This window comes from Ammospiza nelsoni, chromosome 13 (genome assembly GCF_027579445.1).
Source record: "Ammospiza nelsoni isolate bAmmNel1 chromosome 13, bAmmNel1.pri, whole genome shotgun sequence".
Lineage (NCBI taxonomy): Eukaryota > Metazoa > Chordata > Aves > Passeriformes > Passerellidae > Ammospiza > Ammospiza nelsoni.
The window spans coordinates 15,170,221-15,190,478 of record NC_080645.1 but is presented as its reverse complement, the minus strand read 5'-3'; the positions used below and the strand labels follow the sequence as shown (position 1 = coordinate 15,190,478).

General features: G+C 54.1%; 3 protein-coding genes across 6 annotated transcripts; 1 reads left to right on the top strand and 2 right to left on the bottom strand.

The window, feature by feature from the left end:
* Positions 1 to 174: 174 nt before the first annotated feature.
* On the bottom strand, positions 175 to 7,908 carry LOC132079245 (nucleolar and coiled-body phosphoprotein 1-like). 4 transcript variants are annotated; one of them, XM_059481747.1, is made up of 15 exons: positions 7,848 to 7,908; positions 7,121 to 7,250; positions 6,754 to 6,878; positions 6,105 to 6,195; positions 5,483 to 5,562; positions 5,252 to 5,296; positions 4,695 to 4,729; positions 4,145 to 4,308; positions 3,856 to 3,961; positions 3,654 to 3,734; positions 3,122 to 3,253; positions 2,487 to 2,585; positions 1,547 to 2,268; positions 961 to 1,034; positions 175 to 789 (listed from the first exon to the last, which is right to left on the bottom strand). In XM_059481747.1, the coding sequence occupies exons 1-15, from the start codon at positions 7,904 to 7,906 to the stop codon at positions 714 to 716; spliced, it is 2,019 nt and encodes a 672-aa protein (XP_059337730.1). In that variant the 5' UTR covers positions 7,907 to 7,908; the 3' UTR covers positions 175 to 713. The 4 variants fall into 4 exon arrangements, with proteins under 4 accessions (XP_059337730.1, XP_059337731.1, XP_059337732.1 ...); XM_059481748.1 differs by having other exon boundaries at positions 3,856 to 3,958; XM_059481749.1 differs by lacking the exon at positions 3,122 to 3,253.
* A 2,997-nt stretch (positions 7,909 to 10,905) lies between these two features.
* LOC132079089 (C-signal-like) lies at positions 10,906 to 13,251 on the top strand. Its single transcript, XM_059481531.1, has 6 exons — positions 10,906 to 11,357; positions 11,669 to 11,720; positions 11,923 to 12,110; positions 12,380 to 12,538; positions 12,631 to 12,750; positions 13,046 to 13,251. The coding sequence occupies exons 1-6, from the start codon at positions 11,211 to 11,213 to the stop codon at positions 13,157 to 13,159; spliced, it is 780 nt and encodes a 259-aa protein (XP_059337514.1). The 5' UTR covers positions 10,906 to 11,210; the 3' UTR covers positions 13,160 to 13,251.
* A 657-nt stretch (positions 13,252 to 13,908) lies between these two features.
* On the bottom strand, positions 13,909 to 19,355 carry LOC132079142 (C-signal-like). Its single transcript, XM_059481606.1, has 6 exons — positions 19,096 to 19,355; positions 18,566 to 18,617; positions 15,266 to 15,453; positions 14,746 to 14,904; positions 14,337 to 14,447; positions 13,909 to 14,022 (listed from the first exon to the last, which is right to left on the bottom strand). The coding sequence occupies exons 1-6, from the start codon at positions 19,339 to 19,341 to the stop codon at positions 13,909 to 13,911; spliced, it is 870 nt and encodes a 289-aa protein (XP_059337589.1). The 5' UTR covers positions 19,342 to 19,355.
* Between the last annotated feature and the right edge of the window lie 903 nt (positions 19,356 to 20,258).

Below are 20,258 nucleotides of genomic sequence, written 5' to 3'. Positions count from 1 at the left end.
ACGCAGGCTTCCATCAGCGGGACCATGACCCAGCCTTCCAGCACGCAGCTCCATCCCCGCAGCTCCCTGACGGCACCAGCGTGATCCCAACACCCCAGTGGCTTTCTCCTGTGTTGCCCTCTGCTCCGGACCAAACGCATTCCTCACACGGATGTTTACGACAAAGCAAGATGCTTGTTTTGGGATTTTTTTCTTTTTTCTTTTTTTTTTTTTTTAATACAAGAGCTGTGTATTTAAAAAATATACAATTTTTAATTTCTACAGCATAACCCTGCGGGATATTTTTTGTAATAAACAGTGCAGGACCCTACCTAAACTTATTCAATAAACCATACAAGCTCCTGGGGTACCTTTGGAGCAAGATCAGCTTGTGGGGCCTCTGCCATTGCTGCTACGGTGGCACTGGGTCACCTCTTGTCCCCACCTGCTGGGACAAGGCATTTGAAAAGGATGAAGAGGTGGGAGAGGGATGTTGGTTCACATATAGACATGCCTGAAAGAATGCTTTTCTCCCCTCTTGGCACTGAGGGTATTGGCTTTCAACAGGTCATATGCCAGCACCTCTGGACCAGGGTTTCTGCAGCCAGGCGAGCCCACTCAGCAGTCTCCTGAGGCACAGTGCTTCTGGTATCCCCACATCCCTCCCCCAACCACTCATCCCAATGTTCTGACAAACCCACTGAAGAAACAAAGGAATGAAAGATGGGCTGGGCTCAGGAGTCCTCCTCCTCCTCCTCCTCCTCCTCAGCCAGCATCCAGCATGCCCACATCAGCATTGCCTTTGATATCCTGCGAAACCAGACAGGAGGAGCCAGGGTGAGAAGAAACCCAGCTGTGGACATGCCACTGGGGCAGCTGGTGACAAGGGGTAGGGCAGAGGTTGGGGACTCACTATAGGTATGTGAGTCCCACTGCAGGAACAAGGGACAGCCACGAGTCCATGGCTGATATGGCACTGACCTGATAGATTGTACCTGCTGGCAGAGCTCGGGGCTCGGTGCCTCGTACTGGTACTGGGGTGGTCTCTCCATGAACTACAAAAGCAAAGGGGAGGGTGAGATGAGTCTGCTCCAGCCAGAGTACCCAGAGTGCTGCCCCATGCAGCCTGAGAGCCCAATAAGCCCAGGAAAACACCTAGGATTGAGGTGTCTCTCCCTCGCTTCTGATCTTTTACCCAGATAGCTCAGAAGATGCTCCAGCAACTGTTTGCTCCTACCCAATTGTTTAACTCAGGCTAAACTACATCTTCACCATCCCTGGAGGGATTTAAAGACCTGTGGATATGGCAGCTGGGGCTGTGGTTCAGTGGTGGCTTGACAGTGCTGAGGAATGGTTAGACTTCCATCTCAGGAGCTCTTTTCCAGCCTAAGTGATTACATGACTCCCTCATGATTCCCAGATCCTCCACCATCTACACTGACACCTGCATTCAATTTCCCATCTCCACCAGCCTGGTGAGGAAAGATCTTGGGGATGGAGACCAGTGCTGTGGGCACAGAGAGCCCCCCCAGCCCTCAGGGGACCTCACCAGCTGCTTTGTACTTACCGACTCCCGAGCACTGCACTGCTCTGGCCTGGAGCTGGGCCCAGCTCCTGCAGGGGATGCTTGCTCTTCCTCCTCCTCCATTTCCTCCTCCTCCTCCTCCTCAAGCTCCTTTCTATTTTGAAGCCCTGTCTCCTTTCTGCTCTTCTTTGCCCCCTGTGGGCTCCCGAGCACGGATCCCTTGCGTGTGCCTCTCCCCCTGTGCTTCGAGGTGCCTGAGAGATGCTGCTGCTCACTGCAGGCCTGTTCATCTTCCTCCACCAGCTTCCTCTTGGCAACCACAGTCTCTCCTCCCTTTGTCCTGGTGTGAGCCAGTCCAGGCTTCAACGCCTCTGCAGAGGAAGCTGTGCCACTGGAGCAGGCCTGCTCCCTGTGAGGAATCCTGCCAGGCGGCGATTGCAAGCTGCTGCTGGGCAAGACTGGGAAAGCTGGAGAAAGAGTGGGCAGGGTGGGCTGAGAGGCCCTGGATCTCTGCAGGCTTTGATCAGCACACAGGGCATCCCAGGCTGCCTCTGCAGCTGATGCTGCCTCACTGGTGCTGATCTCCACCAGACTGGGATGGCTGTAGCAGCGGAGCAGGGAGGGAGAGGAGGTCTGTGCTGGCTCTCCCCGCGGTGAGCCCTCAGCAGAGCTCTGGCTGCACACTTCCAACAGGTCAGTGGTGTTGCTGTCAGCAGCCACATCTTTCTGGGTCTTCAGGGGAGGGTCAGATTGAAAGGTCTTCTCTAGTAAAGGAAAAGCACAGTCAGTTTGAGCAGGGTGGTGGTGGGACCTGCCCTGGCACACAGGAAGAGTGGCAGGGCTGGAATGATGCAGATCCAGGCTATGGGAACACCACAGCACTGCTTTATGGCCAGGGGAAATCAAGCCAGCATCATTAAGAAGAGTGGAGCTGTCTCCTGCCAGGAAGGCAGCCTGGATGCCCTGGGACATGGGGACTCACCATCTGAAGAGCTTGGGGTCAAAGACAACGAGGGCATCCCATTCCAGGGGTTGTCCAGGGATCCCCCCAGGCTATCTGACAAGGTTGGTGATGCAGCACCTGCAATGAAGAAGCCAGAGTGTTGATTTTAGCAAAGAAAGCAGCTGCCCATTCCCTGTGGGTCCCCTGTGCACAAGATCTCAGAGACAGCTCTTGAGGGGAGCTCTGCAGCCCTTTCCAGCCCAAAATGTGGCATATCCCAGTGAGATCCTCTCCAAGATCTCACAGGGCAGGCGGTGGAGAGGCAGACACTGCCCAGAGAGCAGGCAGCTATGAAGAAGGCCTTCTCCTACACCCTGCACTGCCCAGGACAGTTCTTCCCTTCAGCTCCTCCTCCACATGGAGCTTCCACAGGTAATTCTGCAGCAAAGCTTGGTGACACCAAGCCAAGTAAGGTGACACAAACCCATGGTGGTGCTGAGCCAGAGCCGGCAAGGAGCCCACACCAGGGCAGGAGACTCAAGCTCAGTGGTGGCATCAAAATGACTTCTTGTGGTCCCAGCACAACCAACCAAAGCTGCAGCTTCAAGAAGCTTGAGGACTGGGACCATCCCCTGCCTGCTCAACGTCTCCCAAAGACCTGGCCACACCAGTACCTCCTCCACTCAATCCAGGGAGATGGGCTGAGCCAACTGTAGAGGAAACTAAAGGCTGGATGGGATCTGGAGCGTTCATAGGATGCCATGAGGATGATCCAAGGGCTGGAGCACTGCTGCTATGGAGACAGGCTGAGAGAGTTGGGATTATTCAGCTTGGAGAATTGAAAGCTCTAAGGAGACCTTCAAGAACCTTCCAGTATCTAAAGAGGCTCCAAGAGGGCTGGAGAAAGACTTTAGACAAGGCCATGGAGTGGCAGACAAAGGGGAATGGACTCACACTGACAGAGGGCAGTTAGATATTTTTAAGAAATTCTTCCCTGTGAGGGTGGGGAGGCCCTGGCACATGTTGCCCAGTGAAGATGTGGCTGCCCCAGCCCTGGAAGGTGTTAAAAGCTAAGTTGGACAGGGCTTGGAGCAACCTGGTCTAGTGCAATGTGTCCCTACTCATAGAAGAGATTGGGGCTAGATATCCTTTAAGGTCCCTTCCAACACAAGTCATTCCAACACATCTGCAGATTCTGCTACTCACAGCTGATTTGAGATACAACACTTGGGTCTCCTGGCACTGTCCTGTCATCACTACTCTTTCCAGGAGCTGCTTGGCTTGTATCTGCAATGAAAGGGGCACTGTTGGTCATATCCCCAGCATGAGGCACACCCAGAGCAAGGGAACTCTTCTCCCCACCCCAGGGAGCCCCTAATTCCACATGCCTGGGTGCTGCACTGCCTACCTGTGTACCCTGCAGACACTGCCTCAGAAGAATCACAAACCACTGCCTCCTCCTCAGGAGGGATCACCAGGGCACTGACTGGGACCATGAAAACATCCTCACCCTGCTGAAATGAGACACGTGACAAGGTTTTTGCTGGGCAGTCCCTCTCCAGATGCAGGAGTCCACCTGTGCCTGCCCACCCAACACCATCTCAATCCCCAGCAAACCTCCAGCTCTGCCCACTGTCCTTTCCTTCCTTCTCCCACCCACCAGAGCACCTCAAGCTGTGCCAGCAGGACAGACTGACCTCCTTCTTGCGCTCTGCCTCCCACTGGGTGATGGGAACCTCATCCTCCACTGTCACTGGCTTCTCCTTTGATTTCCATAAATCCAAGCATTCCTCAGCATTTTCCTTCAAAATCTCCAGCTGGTTCTGTCCTATGGCATCAATCAGCTGAGAGACAGAGGGCTCTAGAGCAAGAACACACAGACATCAGTGGAGGAGACAGCTGAACTCAGGCAAGCCTCACTTGCAAACACTTTTACCCTGCTGCATGACTTAGTGACTGTCATGACACTGAAACCTGTGGGAGCAGCCACAATTCTGCACTTCCTTTGCTTCTAAAAATTATATTTCCTTTCTTCACAAATCCTGGACCAGAAGCACGAGCACAGGCATTTAATGTCCCACTCTGCTTCAGCTATCAGCATTATCTCTTCCTGCTTTGGGCTTAGCAATGTACACTTGTGAGATCTGACCAGGTCTGTGCTACCTCTGCCTAACATGGACCAAGCTGAGGAAACCCAAGGGCTCCCCCAGGCACTCAGAGCATTGCATGCCCCCCACAACCCTTTACCTGAGCTGGGAGCATTCCTCACAGCAAGATTCCTCCTGCAATGACCAAGGAGAAGACAAAGCCAGGTTAGGGCTGGGACATACACAGCTCTTGGCCACAGGTCAAACAGCCTGGATTGGAAGAAGCAGCTTGTGAAAGTAGCGGATCCCTCACTGGATGCTGATCTGGCCACATGCTCAGTATGCCAGCAATAGCCATCAGGAAGCCTCACCCCTGGAGATGGATGGATTGAAGGCCCTGGGGATCTCCAGTATTGGATCTCCAAGGATGAAGGATGAGCTGTGCAGGGCTGACCCACACAGCTGTGCTGCCCACCACTGGCAGGAACAAGCTCCCCTCAGGTGTTTCCTCCTAGCTCAGAGGAAGAGGCTGGCAATGTGCCACCACAATTTCATTTTTCCCATTCTATTCAACTCTGTCACATTCCAGGGCAAGGAGTCACACAGGTTAACCAGGAGTTGCCATAACCTGTGCCAGCCCTTGCCAGCCTGCTCTAACCCCAGTCTGAGGCTGCACACATCAGGGTACCTGGATACATCCCTCAGCCCCATACTCACAGCCAGAGCTCCTTTATCTTCTTCATCACAGAGGGATTCTGGTTCCTGCAGCAAGAAAGAAGCCAGTTACTGATTCCGTCCAAGTCCCTATGTCCCTTCTCCCTTGCTTTGGAGACAATCCCTCCTTTAAAAGGGATTGCCACAAGCAGGACTCCCAAGGTCAGTGCTGCTGTGGGGAAGATGAAGAAGTCCCCTGAGCACAGCCCCACCCAGGCATCCCATGGGCCTTACCCATCAGATGATTCCATCCTCTGCCTCTGCATGGGCAGCACGATGAACTGCTGGGCCGTGAGGTAAAACTCGCAGTCCTCCTGTGGGGAGAAGGCAGCTCTGAGTCCCACCACTGCCCCTGCCCTCCCTGGGGCCAGCCAGCACTCCCACACCCACCCCAGCTCTGCCACCAACCCTCCAGTCTAAGAGAAAGTCTCCTCAAAAAGGACAGCCCCCCTTCAAACAGGAGTTTGTGTCTTCCTGTGTCAGCTGATGGCTCCACAAGAGCCACACAGCAGGGTGGGCCAGGCCAGGGGAGTCTGTGGGGACACCTCTGAACCACTGCAAGGGGACAGTGGGCTGCTCTGCCACCAGCCCATGCAGGCCTTCTGCAGCTGTCCAACAGGCAGAGGTGACAGCCAGGTGACCCAGGGAAAGATGCACCCCGTTGAGGAAAGATGTACCCCAATGAGGGCTCATCCCTGCCAGGTCAGCTGCCACAGGCCCCACAGGAGCTGCAGATGGAAATGAAAGGCCACCCATCACCTGCCTTCAGCTCCTGGGAGCAGCTGGGAGCAGGCAAGAGTGCAGGGAGCACAGCAAGGTAAAGGAACAGGCTGCTTCCACTCCTCAGAGCACTTACCAGCCTGGCCTCGTCCTGAAAACACACCGTGTACTTCTGCAGGACGATAATTCTGCAATTAAGGCTGGAAAGCCTGAGCTGCAGGTGGGCGCTGGAAAGGGAGCAGAGCAGGAGTGCCTTGAAGAACAGAGCTGGACCCCCCCAGACACACAGTGGGGCTCCTGCAAGAGCTCTGCCAGCCACATTGGGGCGTTCTGGAACGTGTCTCAGCATGAGCAGCAGGCACCAAGGGCTCCTTAGTAATTCCTGCCTAAGAGCAGCATCTTTCTGCTGCTTATTCTTGGCTCTCTGCTGCCAGCACCCCAAGAGTTTAAGGGTGTCCAAATGGGGAAATGGAGGAAAGCACTGAAGGAGCAGCCCAGGCTACCATGGTTAATGATCTGGCTCCTTCCACAAAACCCAAGGGCTTTACAGTCCTTTCTAATGGCATCACAGTTTCTGCCATGGATCCCTGCCCATCCCAACCAGCAGACACCGCAGCAAGAGCATTCCAGCTTTCTTCTCTGAGCAGCTCTTTCACACCAGCTTCCCACCCTGAGGTTGCTTTAGCTTAACACAACCTGAGACAAGAGCAGGCAGGAGCCCCAGGTGCTCCCAGCAGCTGTGCAGAGCTGCTGTCCCAGCCACGCCAAGCCACGGTGGAACCCACTTTTCCTCTGCCTGCAGAGCCTCGACTGTAATGACCACACGGATGTAGCAGGATCCGTCAGAGACCTGCACCACAGCGTCCTGGAGCAGCCCAGGCTGGCCAGCTGCACTCGAGTCACTCAAGACCTGTCAGGAGATTGGAGAAAGGGAATAAAAAAAGAACTCTTATTCATAGACCTGGAACAAGTTTCACAGGAAGGCGGTCACAACACCAAGCTTTTCCTCCTCAAAACAAAAATTAACATCAGAGATGTTGAGGAGGAAGAGTTGCACATCCACAGCCAGCAAACTGGGAAGCACTGTGAACTTCCCAGAACTGATTTCAAAGGCTGTTGGAGCACTTTGGGACAGGCCCTCTGGGTACCTACCCGCACCACCTGCCCAGCCAGGAAATTCTCATGCTCATCCACTTGCTCGTAATTCACCAAGAGGTCAGCAATCCATGGCTCCAGGACATAGAGTTTGGGAGAAGCCACAGTCTTGTCCACACACACAAGACTACACAAGAAGAGACAAGACGCCAAGCCATAAGCAGTGCTCCATCACCCTCGGAAGGGTTTTGCACTCCAAGCACAGCCACAAACCCAGGAGACTGCTCAAATCCACCCAAGTGCACCCACTTCTCTGCAAGCACCCATGCTAAGGGCTTTGTACTAAGGAAGCCACGCTGCTGGGGACACACAGGTCCTGCTGCATCCTGCTGGGACAGTGGAGGGGGACACTCACAGCTCTGGAGTGTGCCTGGCCTTCTGCAAGTCTCCCACACAGGAGAGGACATTTATTTCTACCTCCTTCCACATTGTTCATTATCACCCAATAACAATTCGCCTGGAACCAAGTCTTAACTATAACTGAACTGTGAAAGGCAGAGGCTGGGAAAAGGTAAAGGTTGGAGGCAGGCAGTGGCTGAGGTCAAGCAGGGGCTGAGGACAGGCAGTGGCTGAGGACAGGCGGGGCGGAGGGCAGCTGGGGCTGAGGGCAGACAGGGGCTGAGGGCAGGCGGAGCTGAGGGCAGGCGGGGCTGGGCCACACGAGGTTGGGGTCAAGCGGTGGCTCAGGGCAGGCAGGGCTGACCCCCCTCCCGGACCCCCTCACCGCTCCCCCGCCGCCAGCCCCGGGCTCGCTCCGCCTGGCGGAGCGGCCGCCGCCGCCATGGCCGCGCGGCCCGGAACGGGAAGCGGCGCCCGGCAGCGCCACCTCCGGGGCGGGCCCGGCTCCCGGCCCTCCCCATCTCACCCCAATCCTAATCCTCATCCTTATCTTTATGTCCTGCCCTATCCCTGTGCCCAACCCCGGCGCTTTTCCTGGGTACGCGCGTCCCCTTCTAGAAGAGAAGGGTCTGGGGAGATGTCAGAGCCGGTTCCAGTTCATAAAGGGGTTGCAGGAGAGCTGGAGAAGGACTTTGGACCCTGGAGTGATAGCATAAGGGGGAATGGCTTCAAATTGAAAAAAAAGGGCAGGTTTAGATTAGATATGAGGAGGAAATTCTTCCCTGCTAACGGGGTGAGGCCCTGGCACAGGTTGCCCAGAGAAGCTGAGGCTGCCCCATCCCTGGAAGTATCCAAGGCCAGGTTGGATGGGGCTCTGGGCCTAAGGGAAGGTGACCCTGCCCATGGCGGGGTGTTGGAACAACAGGTTTCTTCCAAGCCCAGTCAGAACAGTTTGCCATTCAGTGATTCACACGTGATGCTAAGCCATCCCTGCAACTCTATCTTGGTTTTATGTTCTTTCCTTTAGCTTTGGTTCGAGCTCCAGGTAATCCCAGGGTTTCCCCAGATGGTTGCCCGTGGGAAGAAGCGTCCTGCCACAACAGCCTTGCCCATCCTTTATCTCATGTTAAGGTATCAAAGCCACTTCATCAAGTCTGTCAAGCAACCTGGGAGATGTTCTGGCTGAAGGGATGGGAAATTCCTGCCCTCACCCAGTTCAGCTGTGACTTGGGGCAGTCAGCGCCTTCCATCTCCGTGCCAGAGGCTGTGGTTCCATCAGTGGGCTGACACTGGGGGCACTGAAATGGCACAGCAAGATGGATATAATTGTCACCCTGTATTTGGTTTGCATGGCCAGGTTTTGGTGGGGTGGGCCTTCTGGGGAAGCTGCCAGGAGCCTCCTCCATGTCCAGCAGAGCCAGGGGCAGACGTGTTGCTGGCCAAGGCCAAACCCTTCAGCCACAGTGGTAACACCGCTGTGATAACATATTTGAGAAGAAAACAAAAAAGTTATTGTGCAGATGTAATTGCAGCCAGAGAAGAGTGGAGTGAGAATATGTGAGGGGAGTAGCTCGGCAGACACCAAGGTCAGTGCACAGGGAGGAGGAGGAGGTGCTCCAGGCACTGGAGCTGAGATTCTCTTGCAGCCCATGGTGCAGCCATGCCTGTGCCTGAAGGACTGCACCCCAGGGAAGGGTGATCCATGTTGCAGCAGTTTGTGGAGAATTCTTGCCCAGGAGATGGACTCACGTTGGAGAAGTTGATGGAGAACTGTCTGCCATAGGAGGGACCCCATGCTGGAGCTGGGGAAGGACTCCAGCTCTTCTCCCTGAGTCACAGCAGGGAAAATATGTGATGAACTGACCACAGTCCCCATTCCCTGCCTCCCTGCACTGCTGAGCAGGGGGAGGTAGAGCTGGGAAAAAGGGAGTGGTGGAGGGAAGGTATTTTTAAGATTTATCTTACTTCTCATTATCCTGCTCTGCTTTTGTTAGTAACAAATTCAGTTAATATGCCCAGTTTGAGATTGTTTTGCCTGTGATGGTATTTGGAGAGTGATCTCTCCTGAACCTTATCTTGACTCATGAACCTTTGTTACATTTTTCCTCTCCCCTGTCCAGTTGCAGAGGGAAGTGATAGAGAGGCTTTGGTGAATGTGAGGCATCCAGCCAGGGTCAACTCACCACACACACAGAAGAGGAGGCAGCAGGGTTTGCTCTTACTGAAAAAAGCTGATTTATTTGGAAAAGTTGCATTTGGATAGTGGATCAGATCTCCTCAACATGGGAACTCATCATTGTCCATTTGCAAAGCAAAGTTGGAGCAGCATTTCCAGTTGGAGCAGGAGAGGTTCCACAAGCTTATGCACCCTAGTTCTGCCCAATCACATCCCACAGAAGTGGTTATTAATCACTTTAAACTACCTACACAACATCTCTGAACTATGTTAATTGTGTGTATTCCACTGTTGCAAATGGTCTGTGCAGTTTGAGTGATGCTGCAGCAGGAACCAGCTGGGGAGGCAATGGGATCACAGAATCAGAGGATCATTTAGACAGGAAAAGACCCCTAAGACCACCAAGTACAATCCATCCATCATCCATCAGATGCCCAGACCCTCCCTGCAGGGTGGGGACACATGGAAACATGCAGGTCATAATTCTCCATTGATTTTAGGTGCAACAGGAGCTTCTGGAGGATGATTCTATAATTCAGTGATCCTCAGGCCTGTCCAAAGCTCCTGAATCCACCACATGCTTCCCTGGGAGTTCAGTCCATCAATTGGTTCAGTACTGCAGGAAAGAGCTGGGCAGTACCTGGACCACCCTGGGGCTGGATGTTCCCCTGCAGTGCCTGAGCACAGCCCTGGCTCCCAGCTACACCAAAGTCACACCCAGGGGCAAACCTGAATTTTATCATAGCATCACAGAGCCATAGTTTGGGCTGGGAAGGATGTTAAAGACCATCTAGTTCCAACCCCCCTGAACAAGTAGGGATGCCTTACACTAGACCAGATTGCTCAGAAGCCCATGCAGCCTGTCCATGAACACTTCCAGGGACGGCACAGGGATTATCCTTCTATCACACTTAAATATTATAGGTGCTGTTAGAGCAGACTCTGAGGAAAGGGGTCACTCTGGTCAGCCCTGGAGGGTTTTTCCCAGTGGTCCTGGAGGGTTTCTAGGTTTCTCAGCCTGTTCTTATGGTTAAGGAACACTTGTCTGTCCTGGCTGCTCCATCCTCAAGTCCTCAAGGGGCATTCACCTGTCCTGACTGCTCCATCCCCAGCCCTGGCCTTGGCATTGCACAAACTAAGGCCAACAAACTGCAGTGTGCAGAGTCAGCGAGTCCAGCCTCGCCTGCCTGACCTTGGGCAAGGGGAGGGACAGGCCTGGCATCCCAGGAGGGAGGGAGGTGGTGGGAGAGGGTGTCACACTGCAAGGACAGGGATAGTGCTGGCCCTGAAAACCAAAAGGCTCAGGTCTGGCAGCATAAAGCAACACTCCTGACACCCAGCCCAGGGCATTCCCTGCCTGGGCAGAACACTTGGCTCCCTTTGCATCATTCCACAGCCAGCAGGAAAAGTGGATCATGGGTATGGACCAGAGCCAAAAGATTGAGGTGCAGGCAGAGAATTTCTGAGAGCCACGAGCTGATGCAAGTCCTCATGGGAACATGTGAGATAACCAAGTAGCAAAAGGCACTGGCAGAGTCCAGGAGGGAGCAGTGCAGCCACAGCCAGGGCAGCATGGCCGGGCTCCACGTCTGCTCCCTTCTGGTCACCGGGGCCAACCGAGGCATCGGCCTGGGGCTCATCCAGCATTTCCTGAGGATGCCAAACCCACCTCAGTGGATCTTTGCAGCCTGTCGGGACCCCAAGGGACAGCGAGCACAGGTGAGACTGGGAAGGGGGAGACTGGATCAGGAATGGTGTTTGCAATGGACTGGAGCTGCAGTCAAGCACCTGCAGCACAGGTCAGCCGGCTTGGGACACCACAGGACCAATTGCGTGGGATACGTGGAGGGGGAATGGCACCAGGCATGTATAGAAGGCACAGAGCCCCATTGGTGTGGCAGCTGGAGCAGGTGTTGGACACAAAGTGATGCAGGACAGAGATGAAGTGGCATGGGCTTTGCCTGGGAATGGCTGAGCCTCTGCACAGCCCCTCCAGCCTCTCCATGCCTACACAGTGCCCTGTCTTTCAGGAGTTACAGAATTTGGCCTCCAAGCACCCCAACATCATCATCATCCCGCTCGGTAGGTGCCCCGAGTGCAGATCCTTTGCCCCAGCTCCTCTGGCGAGTGCCCAGGCTGGGCACACCCTGGGAGCCCCGTGCTGTGAGGGAGCTGTGCCATGGGCTGGTGCCTGCAGGGCCATCAGGCACTGCCACCTCTGGGGGGACAGAGGGGACTCCAGCACGGGGACACAGGCTCTGACCTCCCTGTGTTGGCTCTGCAGAAGTCTCTGACCCAGCCAGCATCAAGGCAGCTGCAGCGAAGGTTGGGGAGCACCTGGGGGGCTCTGGGCTCAACCTCCTCATCAACAATGCTGGAATTGTGAAGTTGAACACGCTTGATACCGAGACATCAGAGGACATGAGGGAGATTTACACCACCAACACAATTGGACCCCTGCTGATGGGTCAGGTGAGACCCTCACTCACGTTGGGCTGTCCTGGAGAAGCATGAAGGGCTGGTGGGAGGGGCTCCTGTCACAGCTCTGGTGCCCTGATGGGCTCTCAGTTAATGAGAAGTTCAGGCAGCCATGGGCTGGAGCTCAGGAGCTGGAGCCTGGCAGGGAAGAGGAGGGAGGATGCCCCCCAGTGCTGGTGTCCGTGTTGCCCACTGTGGAAGGAGTTTCTCCCCTGCCCTGTGCTGTGTCCATGTGTGCTCCTGTCCCTTCTGTCTCCTCTCAGGCATTTCTGCCCTTACTGAAGAAGGCTGCCCAGGGGAGCCCAGGCTCAGGGCTGAGCTGCAGCAAGGCTGCCATCGTCAACATATCCAGCATTGGTGGCTCCATCGCTTCTGCCTTTGGTTGGGAGTTGATGCAAGTCACCTCGTACCGCTGCAGCAAGGTAGTGTCACACCTTTGCTTTCCCGCCCAGCTGCGGGTCCCCTTGCAGCCCCCCTTCCCCTGCCACCACCGTCCCTCATTGTCTCCCCTCAGGCTGCTCTGAACATGCTGAGCAAGTGCCAGTCCCTGGCGTACAAGGAGCACGGCGTCCTCTGCGTCGCTCTCCACCCCGGCTGGGTGCAAACCGACATGGGCAGCGCTGCGGGACACGCGGTAGGAATTCCCCCGGGGCGGGTCCATTACAGCTCCGGGGCTGATTTTGCATGGTTGGGAGTTGCTGTCATGAGCCCCTGCCCGTGGCTTCCCTGCCTGCCCAATCCCTGCTGGAGCAGCTTCCCCTGTCCTGGGTGCTGGGTGTCCCCATCCCCTCAGTTCTCATCTCAGTCCCTCTCCCTGGGGTTTTCAGCTTTCCCTTTGCCCTGGAGCAGCTCTTTCCCCTGGCTCCAGCTGCTCCAGGGCCCTCAGCCAGGCCTTGGGCATGGGCTGCATCTCGCCCTGTGCCCCACAGCCCCCCGTGACAGTGGATGACAGCGTGCAAGGGATGCTGAAGGTCCTCTCCTCCCTCTCTGAGAAGGACACCGGCACCTTCCTGGACTGGGAAGGGAATGTCATCCCCTGGTGAGACACCACTGCAGGATCCTGGCAGCCATGATGTCCCTTTGGCACTGCTCCCACCTTCCCCACATCCTCAATAAACTCCTGCTGAGACCCCCAGCTCTGTTGTGCAGTGCCAGCCCATGGGGTGGCCCTTTCCAGATACCCCACTCCTGCTCTGGGGATTGGTGGTGCCCAGAGCTGCCCCAGCCCAGGGCTGTCACTGGCACCCCCATGAGTTCCAGCCAGCAGCTCCCATGGCACCGTGAGTGCCCTCTGGAGACCTCCCCTCCAGGAGGCACTGGAGGAGCTGGAGCTGGGCCCTCTCCTGAGAGGAAAGAGATCTTCTGAGTCCCTGCAGGACTGGCTTTCTCCTGCCCAGGCTGAGCTGCCTGAGGGGCTGGGAGTCACAGGGAGCAGCTGCTCTCTGCCCTCAGCTGGGGAATGCCTGGTCACAGGTGGGACAGAGGGACACACAGAGCTTGGGCAGAGCACAGGGATCCTGCCATGGGCTCAGAAAGGGGTTTGAGACTGGATATGGAGACAGAGCAGAGAGACATCAGCTGCCAGAGTTTACAGAGTGAGGGATACAGAGGGAGCAAAGGTAACACATGCTGTGGGAAAGGAGGTAGAGGCTGTTTCCCAGGCTGATTCCCTCTCCCCAGCAATGTGGGGAGGGCTGGGAGTGAGCAGGGGTGACCATGCAGAGGGGTGAACCAAGCAGGGGTGACCAAGTAGAGGCTGCAGTATGGGCAAGAGACACTGTCCATCTGTCCATCACCAGGGCAGGCTGTTCCCTTCCCAGTCGAGGAAGGCTCCAGAGGTGTCCTGTGAGAGGCTGGCCAGCACGGTCAGGATGCCCCTCACGCTGTGCTCCACTGTCAGTGGTGCCTGCAGAAAAGGACAATGAGCTGTAACAGAGAGCAGCTCCTGGGGAGGGTGCATGCCTGGGAGCAGCATCCATGATGCTCATGGGGATATTTTTCCTTACTGCCACACCTCTCCAGGCTGGCTTGGGAAGACAGGGCTGGCTATCCCACATACTCAGTATGTTGCAGCTTGCTGCCTTCTCCCTGCCTACTCTGCTCCAGAAGATGGTCCTGGCAGCCACAGCATCACATAAAATCCCCCAAGTGCCCCTGCCCTCCCCAGAACATGGAGATTCAGTGGGGGTCCTGCTGACCCTCCCCTGCACAGCCCAGTACCTCCTGTGTGCCCATGTCCGTCTTCACCCAGCCAGGATGGATGGCCACGCACAAGATCCCCTTGTCCTGGAGTTCTGCAGCCAAGCACCTTGTCACCATGTTCTGGGCAGCCTGGAAGAGGCACAGCCCTGCCAGCACAACCCAGGGAATGGGTGGGCAGGAGAGGAGACATTTCATAGCCACAAAATGTCTGTGGAGGTGGGGAATGGGACTTGGTCCTGCAACAAAGCATCAGCATGACCTGCTGGAAAGGCTCAGTCCTGGCTGCTGCTGTCCCAGTCTCTGTGCTTCCACCTGGGAGAACCAGGCAGGGGATGGGTGGCTGGGGCAGGGGGTGACCTGTGGGCTCCCTCCCCTGCATGGGCACCGTGCCTGGGACAGCATGTCCAGCACCTCCCTGGCAGCTCACCTTGCTGGCCCGGTACGGGTACATGGGGGCCTGTGGCACGTGGAGGCACCGCCCGATGGAGCCCAGCTTGGAGGAGATGTTGATGACAGCAGCCCTGCTGCAGCTCAGACCCTCCTTTCCCTCTCCCTTTGCTGCCTGCTCCAGGAGCGGCAGAAATTCCTGATGCAAAGACACCAATGCTCCATTAACATGCAAGAGAACCCAAATTTCAGGACCATCCTGGAGGGCTCTGTCACAGACTGCAGACAAGCAGCTGGACAGATACTCCTGGCAGAAGTGCAGAGAATGGGGAAGATGCCCCAAGGAGGGGCCAGGCTCCAGCCTTTCCTTCCCCAGGAAAGGAGTGAGCTGGCCCAGTGAGCCTGGAACAGGCTCCAGGTGGGGAAGAACTAAGGGTGATGCTGGGTTGGGCTAAGCTGCTGAGCTCCTCTGGGTAGGCAGGGGAGATCCATGGAGGTGCCCTTATTCCCATAATGGAACATCTTCCCAAAGAGAAGAAATGCAAAAGGTCCAGACATACCTTGACAACCTGGAGTGGCCCAACCACGTTGGTGGCGAACACGTCGAGCATCTCCTGTGAGTCCAGGGAGCACAGTGTGGCATGGGAGTTGATGCCTGCATTGTTGATGAGCAGGTTCAAGCCCTGGTCCTTCAGATGATTCCCCACAGCCTGCATGGCCCTTTGGATGCTGGGCAAATTCACTGTGTCTGCCAGGGAAAAAGCAAAGGGAAGAATAGCTCTGATGGGTCACACAGCACCCACTGGAAATTGTGCTGTGGCTGGAAGCCGCACTTATCCAGAAAGGATGCAGCAGGTTTAGCAGATTATGCACATTGGAATGAGCAGCAGTTTGTCCTCACCTCTTGGTTTTGCAGCCTCAGCTGAATTAAACCTTAATTCAAATCATTTTGGGTCATGTGGGGGCTACTGGTAGGAAAAATTTGTCTGTATTTGCTTTCTGTATCTAAGGAATTTATGATTGTACAAGGGATGCTTGGTCCTTGCACACTGACACTCCCAAGTTTATTTCCACAGGGAGCCATTTTTTTCTTCATGCTGTTACCCACAACGTTTTGGAGCTGACAGATGAGCTGAGTACAAGTAATAAAAGATTTGGGATGTAACCTGCAGTATTTGGTTGCAGGCTCTGAATCTGAACTTCCCTATCCCTACTGAGCAAGTTGTGGGGACAACCCCTCTCAAGTAACAAGGCACAACTGAAATTGGGTTAACAAGGATAAGCATCCCCAGTGCCTTCCTCTTTGCTTAAGTATTAGTATAGCTTTTGAAATTCTGCCATGTTTTAATTGCAGGATTTTTCTGACTTAGGCAATAAAAGTGGTGGTTTTTTTAAGTTTGCATCCAGCTGTCAGGGTTGTTTGTTAGGATTTACCTCCTGTCCTGGATACTCACCAACTGAAGTGGCCATCATTTGTTTATTTAAAAGGTCATCTAAATACCTTCAGGATGTGAAACAGGCTAATTAGGCCAACATTAAACTTTATATATTGCTTTTTAATACCTTAGGTGTACCACAGAGCCCTTAAAACCATGAATATTCACGTGTATGGGCAGGTTGGAGTGCGCCCTTGTTCCCATGCACGTTTCTGTGCCTGTTTTTTGCAGATGCCAATCTGATGAGCCTGCTGGGAGTGGGGGACTGCAGATTCCTTATTTTTTTGCAACACTTTGGCCCCTGAGCTGTGTTTCTGTTCTCATTCTTGGAAAAGAGTGACTTAGCAAAGGTTTCCAAGGCTGAAGATTTCTTTCTTGGAATATTTGTACTCTGATGGGCAGCAAAGAGATCCTTTTCCCTGGCATTTTTAACTAGCCTGATGTTTTTATGGTGGTAAGCAAGTATCTGAGCAGCATGGGACTTGTTCCTACCTTGTGTTGTGCAGCCCAGACCTTTGTGGATGTGTCCTAAAAACATTTGAGGGGAACACCATGGGGATAATCTGCTGTGGGTCTGCTGGGAGGGGAAGGAGTCTTGGGATTCAAGAGGATATTGCATGTCTAATTGCAGGACAAATCACAGAGTGCTTTGGTGTTATTTCTTTGGATAACAATGGGATGAAGTTCAAGGTTCTGTCACTCCAGTACAAGTGAGGGATTTTTTGGTCACCTGGTGAATGATTAACTGCTCTATTTGGGTTAGCTGAGTCATTGCTCCAAGGCATGTGGGACCCACACTTTTTTAGTCCTTAACCCCCAAATTTGATGAAATAACCAATGCTTGTCTCCCTGGAAGAAATAAGGGCGGGAAAGAAAGAGAGATAATGAAAAGAAGTGACAGATCTTACACATTTTTGAGTTATTTTTTTAACTTTTCTTCCTGAAGAGTCTATGCCTGTTACTGGTTTGAAGACAACTCTTCCTTTTTATGGAGCAAGAGAACTTGAAGCAACTTCTCTTTTTAAAAAAATATCTTGTTGCTGTTGATATTTAAGAGCTTTTAAGCTTACTTTGGGACTTTATTGACAGGTTGGGGCTTGGGGTGTATGTTTTTAGAAAAGATTATTCTTGTTATGGCCAGTCCCTTGAGATGTCCCTTTTATGTTGGCCATGCTCTTCCCATCAGGTACTGCCAGTTGGGGCTTCACAGCTCATTTTTTATTACAGAGAAGGTATTTTATTTTAATAACCTACTTAATAGCAAAAGAGAGATTTGCTGCCTCTTTGTAGTAAAGCCTGAATTCAAGAATGTCTTATTTTCTAAGTAGTATTTAAAAAGTTGAACTTGAACTGAATTTATTTGAACTTTTCAGATGCTTTTAAACAAATAAGCAGGTAGGTAGATAGGTAGGTACTGATATGGAATAGCCTTGATTCAGTTTTCTTATTATTGGCTTCAATGAAATACAAATATTTAGAAGCTATGGCTGCTTCCCACCTCACTTTTTACAGCAATGGCAATCCTAGTGCAGGCACTTTGCCAAAACATTTCTTTTGGATTTAGATGTTCTTTTAATTCTTCATTAATAAAAGCAGCCCCCACTCTCTCAGACACAGGGGAACACAGGAAATCTCTTTCTCAAGACTGGTGCTCCTTATGTCCCCACTCTTCACCCAAATACTGTCCTCCCCAGTGAGAGCCTGTACCTGTCCAGCACCCTGGAAGCTTCTTTCCTGTGAATACCCCAATTCCAACTTTGCCAATTCCAAATGCCAGCCTGGCTGTTCTCCCTAGGCTGCCAAGGTCCATTTGCTGCTTGTGCTTCTCCCAAATGCTGCTGAAAAAGGTCTCTGAATTTGGCCCACATCCATAGAAGGAGGGAATGGCCAAGAGGACATGTCCCCAGTCCAAGCTATGGACATCCTGTGCCTCTGGGTCAGAGCATCAGCCTGGGGTACCAGGCTGGGCAGATTTCCCATGTGTCATTTTTAGCTGTTTTTTTCCTCCATTATTTACCTGAAAGAAATGCCAACCATGACCTCCTCCAACCAGCCCTCCTCCTTAGGAACCATCCAGGTGGTTACTGTGCCCTGCCTTGTTCACTTTGTGAACCCATGTGTCCTAGCCCAAAACCTGGGCACTGTATTTAGCATCCTTGGGAAGAGACGTCATGCCTTTCCCATGACACTTGCTCAGCTGAGATGCCTGGACCCACCTCTGCCTCCTCTGAAGCCAGTTTGACTGCTCCAGCCAGGGCACAGCTTAATTTGCAGGGAGAAGCTTACCCAAGTGTGCATGGATGCCTCCCCATGGATCCCTCCCCACCTGTCAGGGCGAGAGCTTCCTGCAAAAGCCACCCCTGCTCCCACCTCCAAAGTCATCGGAGAGCAATGTTGGGTGCAAGGAGAAAGGTTGCTCCATACCTAGCTGGACCAGTTTGATGCTGGAATGCTGGGCAGCTAAGTCTTGCAGGGCCTGGAAATAAATGATGGGGCAAGGGAGAAGGTTAGAAGCCACTGGCTGCATGGTCAGGTGTCCCACCCCTGCTCCCAAATCACTGAGCCAGGGTGGCTTTGCTTTCTGTGGGGAAAGAGCACAGGGCCATCCCCAGTGGATGGGGTAGGGCAGCAACCCCACAGCCAGCCCAGATGCTGTTTGGCTTAGGAACTGCCCCCTCTCCTGAGTAATCCCAGCACAGAAAAGGGGTTGGTCAGCCATGGGCACAGCAGGAGTGAGTGGTGAATACATGTCTGCCTCTCCAGCCTCATCCCACCCTGCCACACTGGACACTGCCTTATCCAGGGAGCTGGGGGGGTTATGAGACCCCCAGAGCACTTCAGCCCCCACTCCTGGGCTACCCAGCCAGGGCAGCAAGCCAACAGGGATGTGGGGACCGTGGATCCTCTCTGCCCGCCTGGCTCAGCACCATCCCCTTCCCTGTGCCCACACTGACCTTCCCTCTGGGGCCCTCGGGGTCGCGGCAGGTGGCGAAGATGTGCTGGGGGGGCCGGGGGCTGGCGGCCAGCTGCCGCACGAGCTCCAGCCCGATGCCCCGGCTGGACCCTGTCACCAGCACGCTCCGAGCCAGCGCAGCCATGTCCCCAGCCTCTGCGCCGGGTGGTGACACGTGGCAGGGTTGCCGCCTGCTTGGCCTGAAGAGGAGCCCGGCACAGCCCAGGGTGTGGCTCTGGGCACCCATGGGGACTGGGACAGTGCCAGCGCCTGGCCCCTCGCCTGCCCCAAATACAGCCAGGGTCTCAAGAGGACCAAGGGCTCCCTGGTATTTGACAGGGCTGCATGTCACCTGCATTGTCACTATGCCTCTCTAAAGCCCCAGCTTCCATAGTCTCTGTAACAGCAGAAGGGTCCACCTCTTCCACAGGCTTGGAAGAGTACTACAAGGAAAAGGAGAACAGGTTCAAATCTGGCTGTGGCCAGCAATCTCCTAGTTTGTGGGGTGAGTTGAATTCTGAGACACTAATCCAAAGCCCAGCCTGGGAAGCACAGAGAATGCAGTTTATGTGCTGCAGGTTCTACCCCTGCCAACACTTCCCCCGCAGAGCATCCAGGAGCCAGCAGAGAAGGACCCTCCACTCCCTGCAGCCTCAACCAGTGACTGCTGGGGCTTCAAGCTCACATCCATCTCCTTCCTCCTTGCTGGAGGACAATGCTGGATGCTTATAAGCTGAAGAAATGCCTGTAAAAGCAAGGCTGCTGCAACCCAGGCCAGCCTGGGGGCATGGATTTTTAGCATGCAGAAGTGTTAGAAAAAGCATAGAGCTGCCATGTAAAAAGCCTCAGCTAAAACAGAATAATTGGGGCAACGTGAATATGGGGTGGGGTAGGAAAAAAGAAGAGGAAAGTAGTGGGAGTGGGTCCATCCCATCTGGATGTGCCTCATGGCACATACCTGTTGCTCAGTGTGGCAGAGGGAACAGAAGTCTCTATTCCCCAAGTAGCTGAGTGGTTCCACATTTGGCAATCACCAAAGAAACACTCGGGAGATGGTGAGGGGCCCTCACATTTGGAAGATGATCTTTCAGGTGACACAGATCATGAAAGGGAAGAAGCAGTGGTGTTTCCTTCCATGGTGGTGGACAGACTATGGCCCCCATG

Excerpts from the sequence above, each read along its gene's own strand:
- LOC132079245 (XM_059481747.1), bottom strand. The coding sequence starts at position 7,906 with ATGGCGGCGGCGGCCGCTCCGCCAGGCGGAGCGAGCCCGGGGCTGGCG. Across the intron at positions 1,035-1,546 it reads AGTGCAGTGCTCGGGAGTCG|TTCATGGAGAGACCACCCCA; the intron begins GTAAGTACAAAG and ends TTGCTTTTGTAG. Across the intron at positions 790-960 it reads CAGCAGGTACAATCTATCAG|GATATCAAAGGCAATGCTGA; the intron begins GTCAGTGCCATA and ends CTGGTTTCGCAG.
- LOC132079089 (XM_059481531.1), top strand. The coding sequence starts at position 11,211 with ATGGCCGGGCTCCACGTCTGCTCCCTTCTGGTCACCGGGGCCAACCGA. Across the intron at positions 11,358-11,668 it reads CCAAGGGACAGCGAGCACAG|GAGTTACAGAATTTGGCCTC; the intron begins GTGAGACTGGGA and ends CCTGTCTTTCAG. Across the intron at positions 12,111-12,379 it reads GACCCCTGCTGATGGGTCAG|GCATTTCTGCCCTTACTGAA; the intron begins GTGAGACCCTCA and ends GTCTCCTCTCAG.
- LOC132079142 (XM_059481606.1), bottom strand. The coding sequence starts at position 19,341 with ATGGGTGCCCAGAGCCACACCCTGGGCTGTGCCGGGCTCCTCTTCAGG. Across the intron at positions 18,618-19,095 it reads CCGAGGGCCCCAGAGGGAAG|GCCCTGCAAGACTTAGCTGC; the intron begins GTCAGTGTGGGC and ends ATTTATTTCCAG. Across the intron at positions 14,905-15,265 it reads GGCCACTCCAGGTTGTCAAG|GAATTTCTGCCGCTCCTGGA; the intron begins GTATGTCTGGAC and ends TCTTTGCATCAG.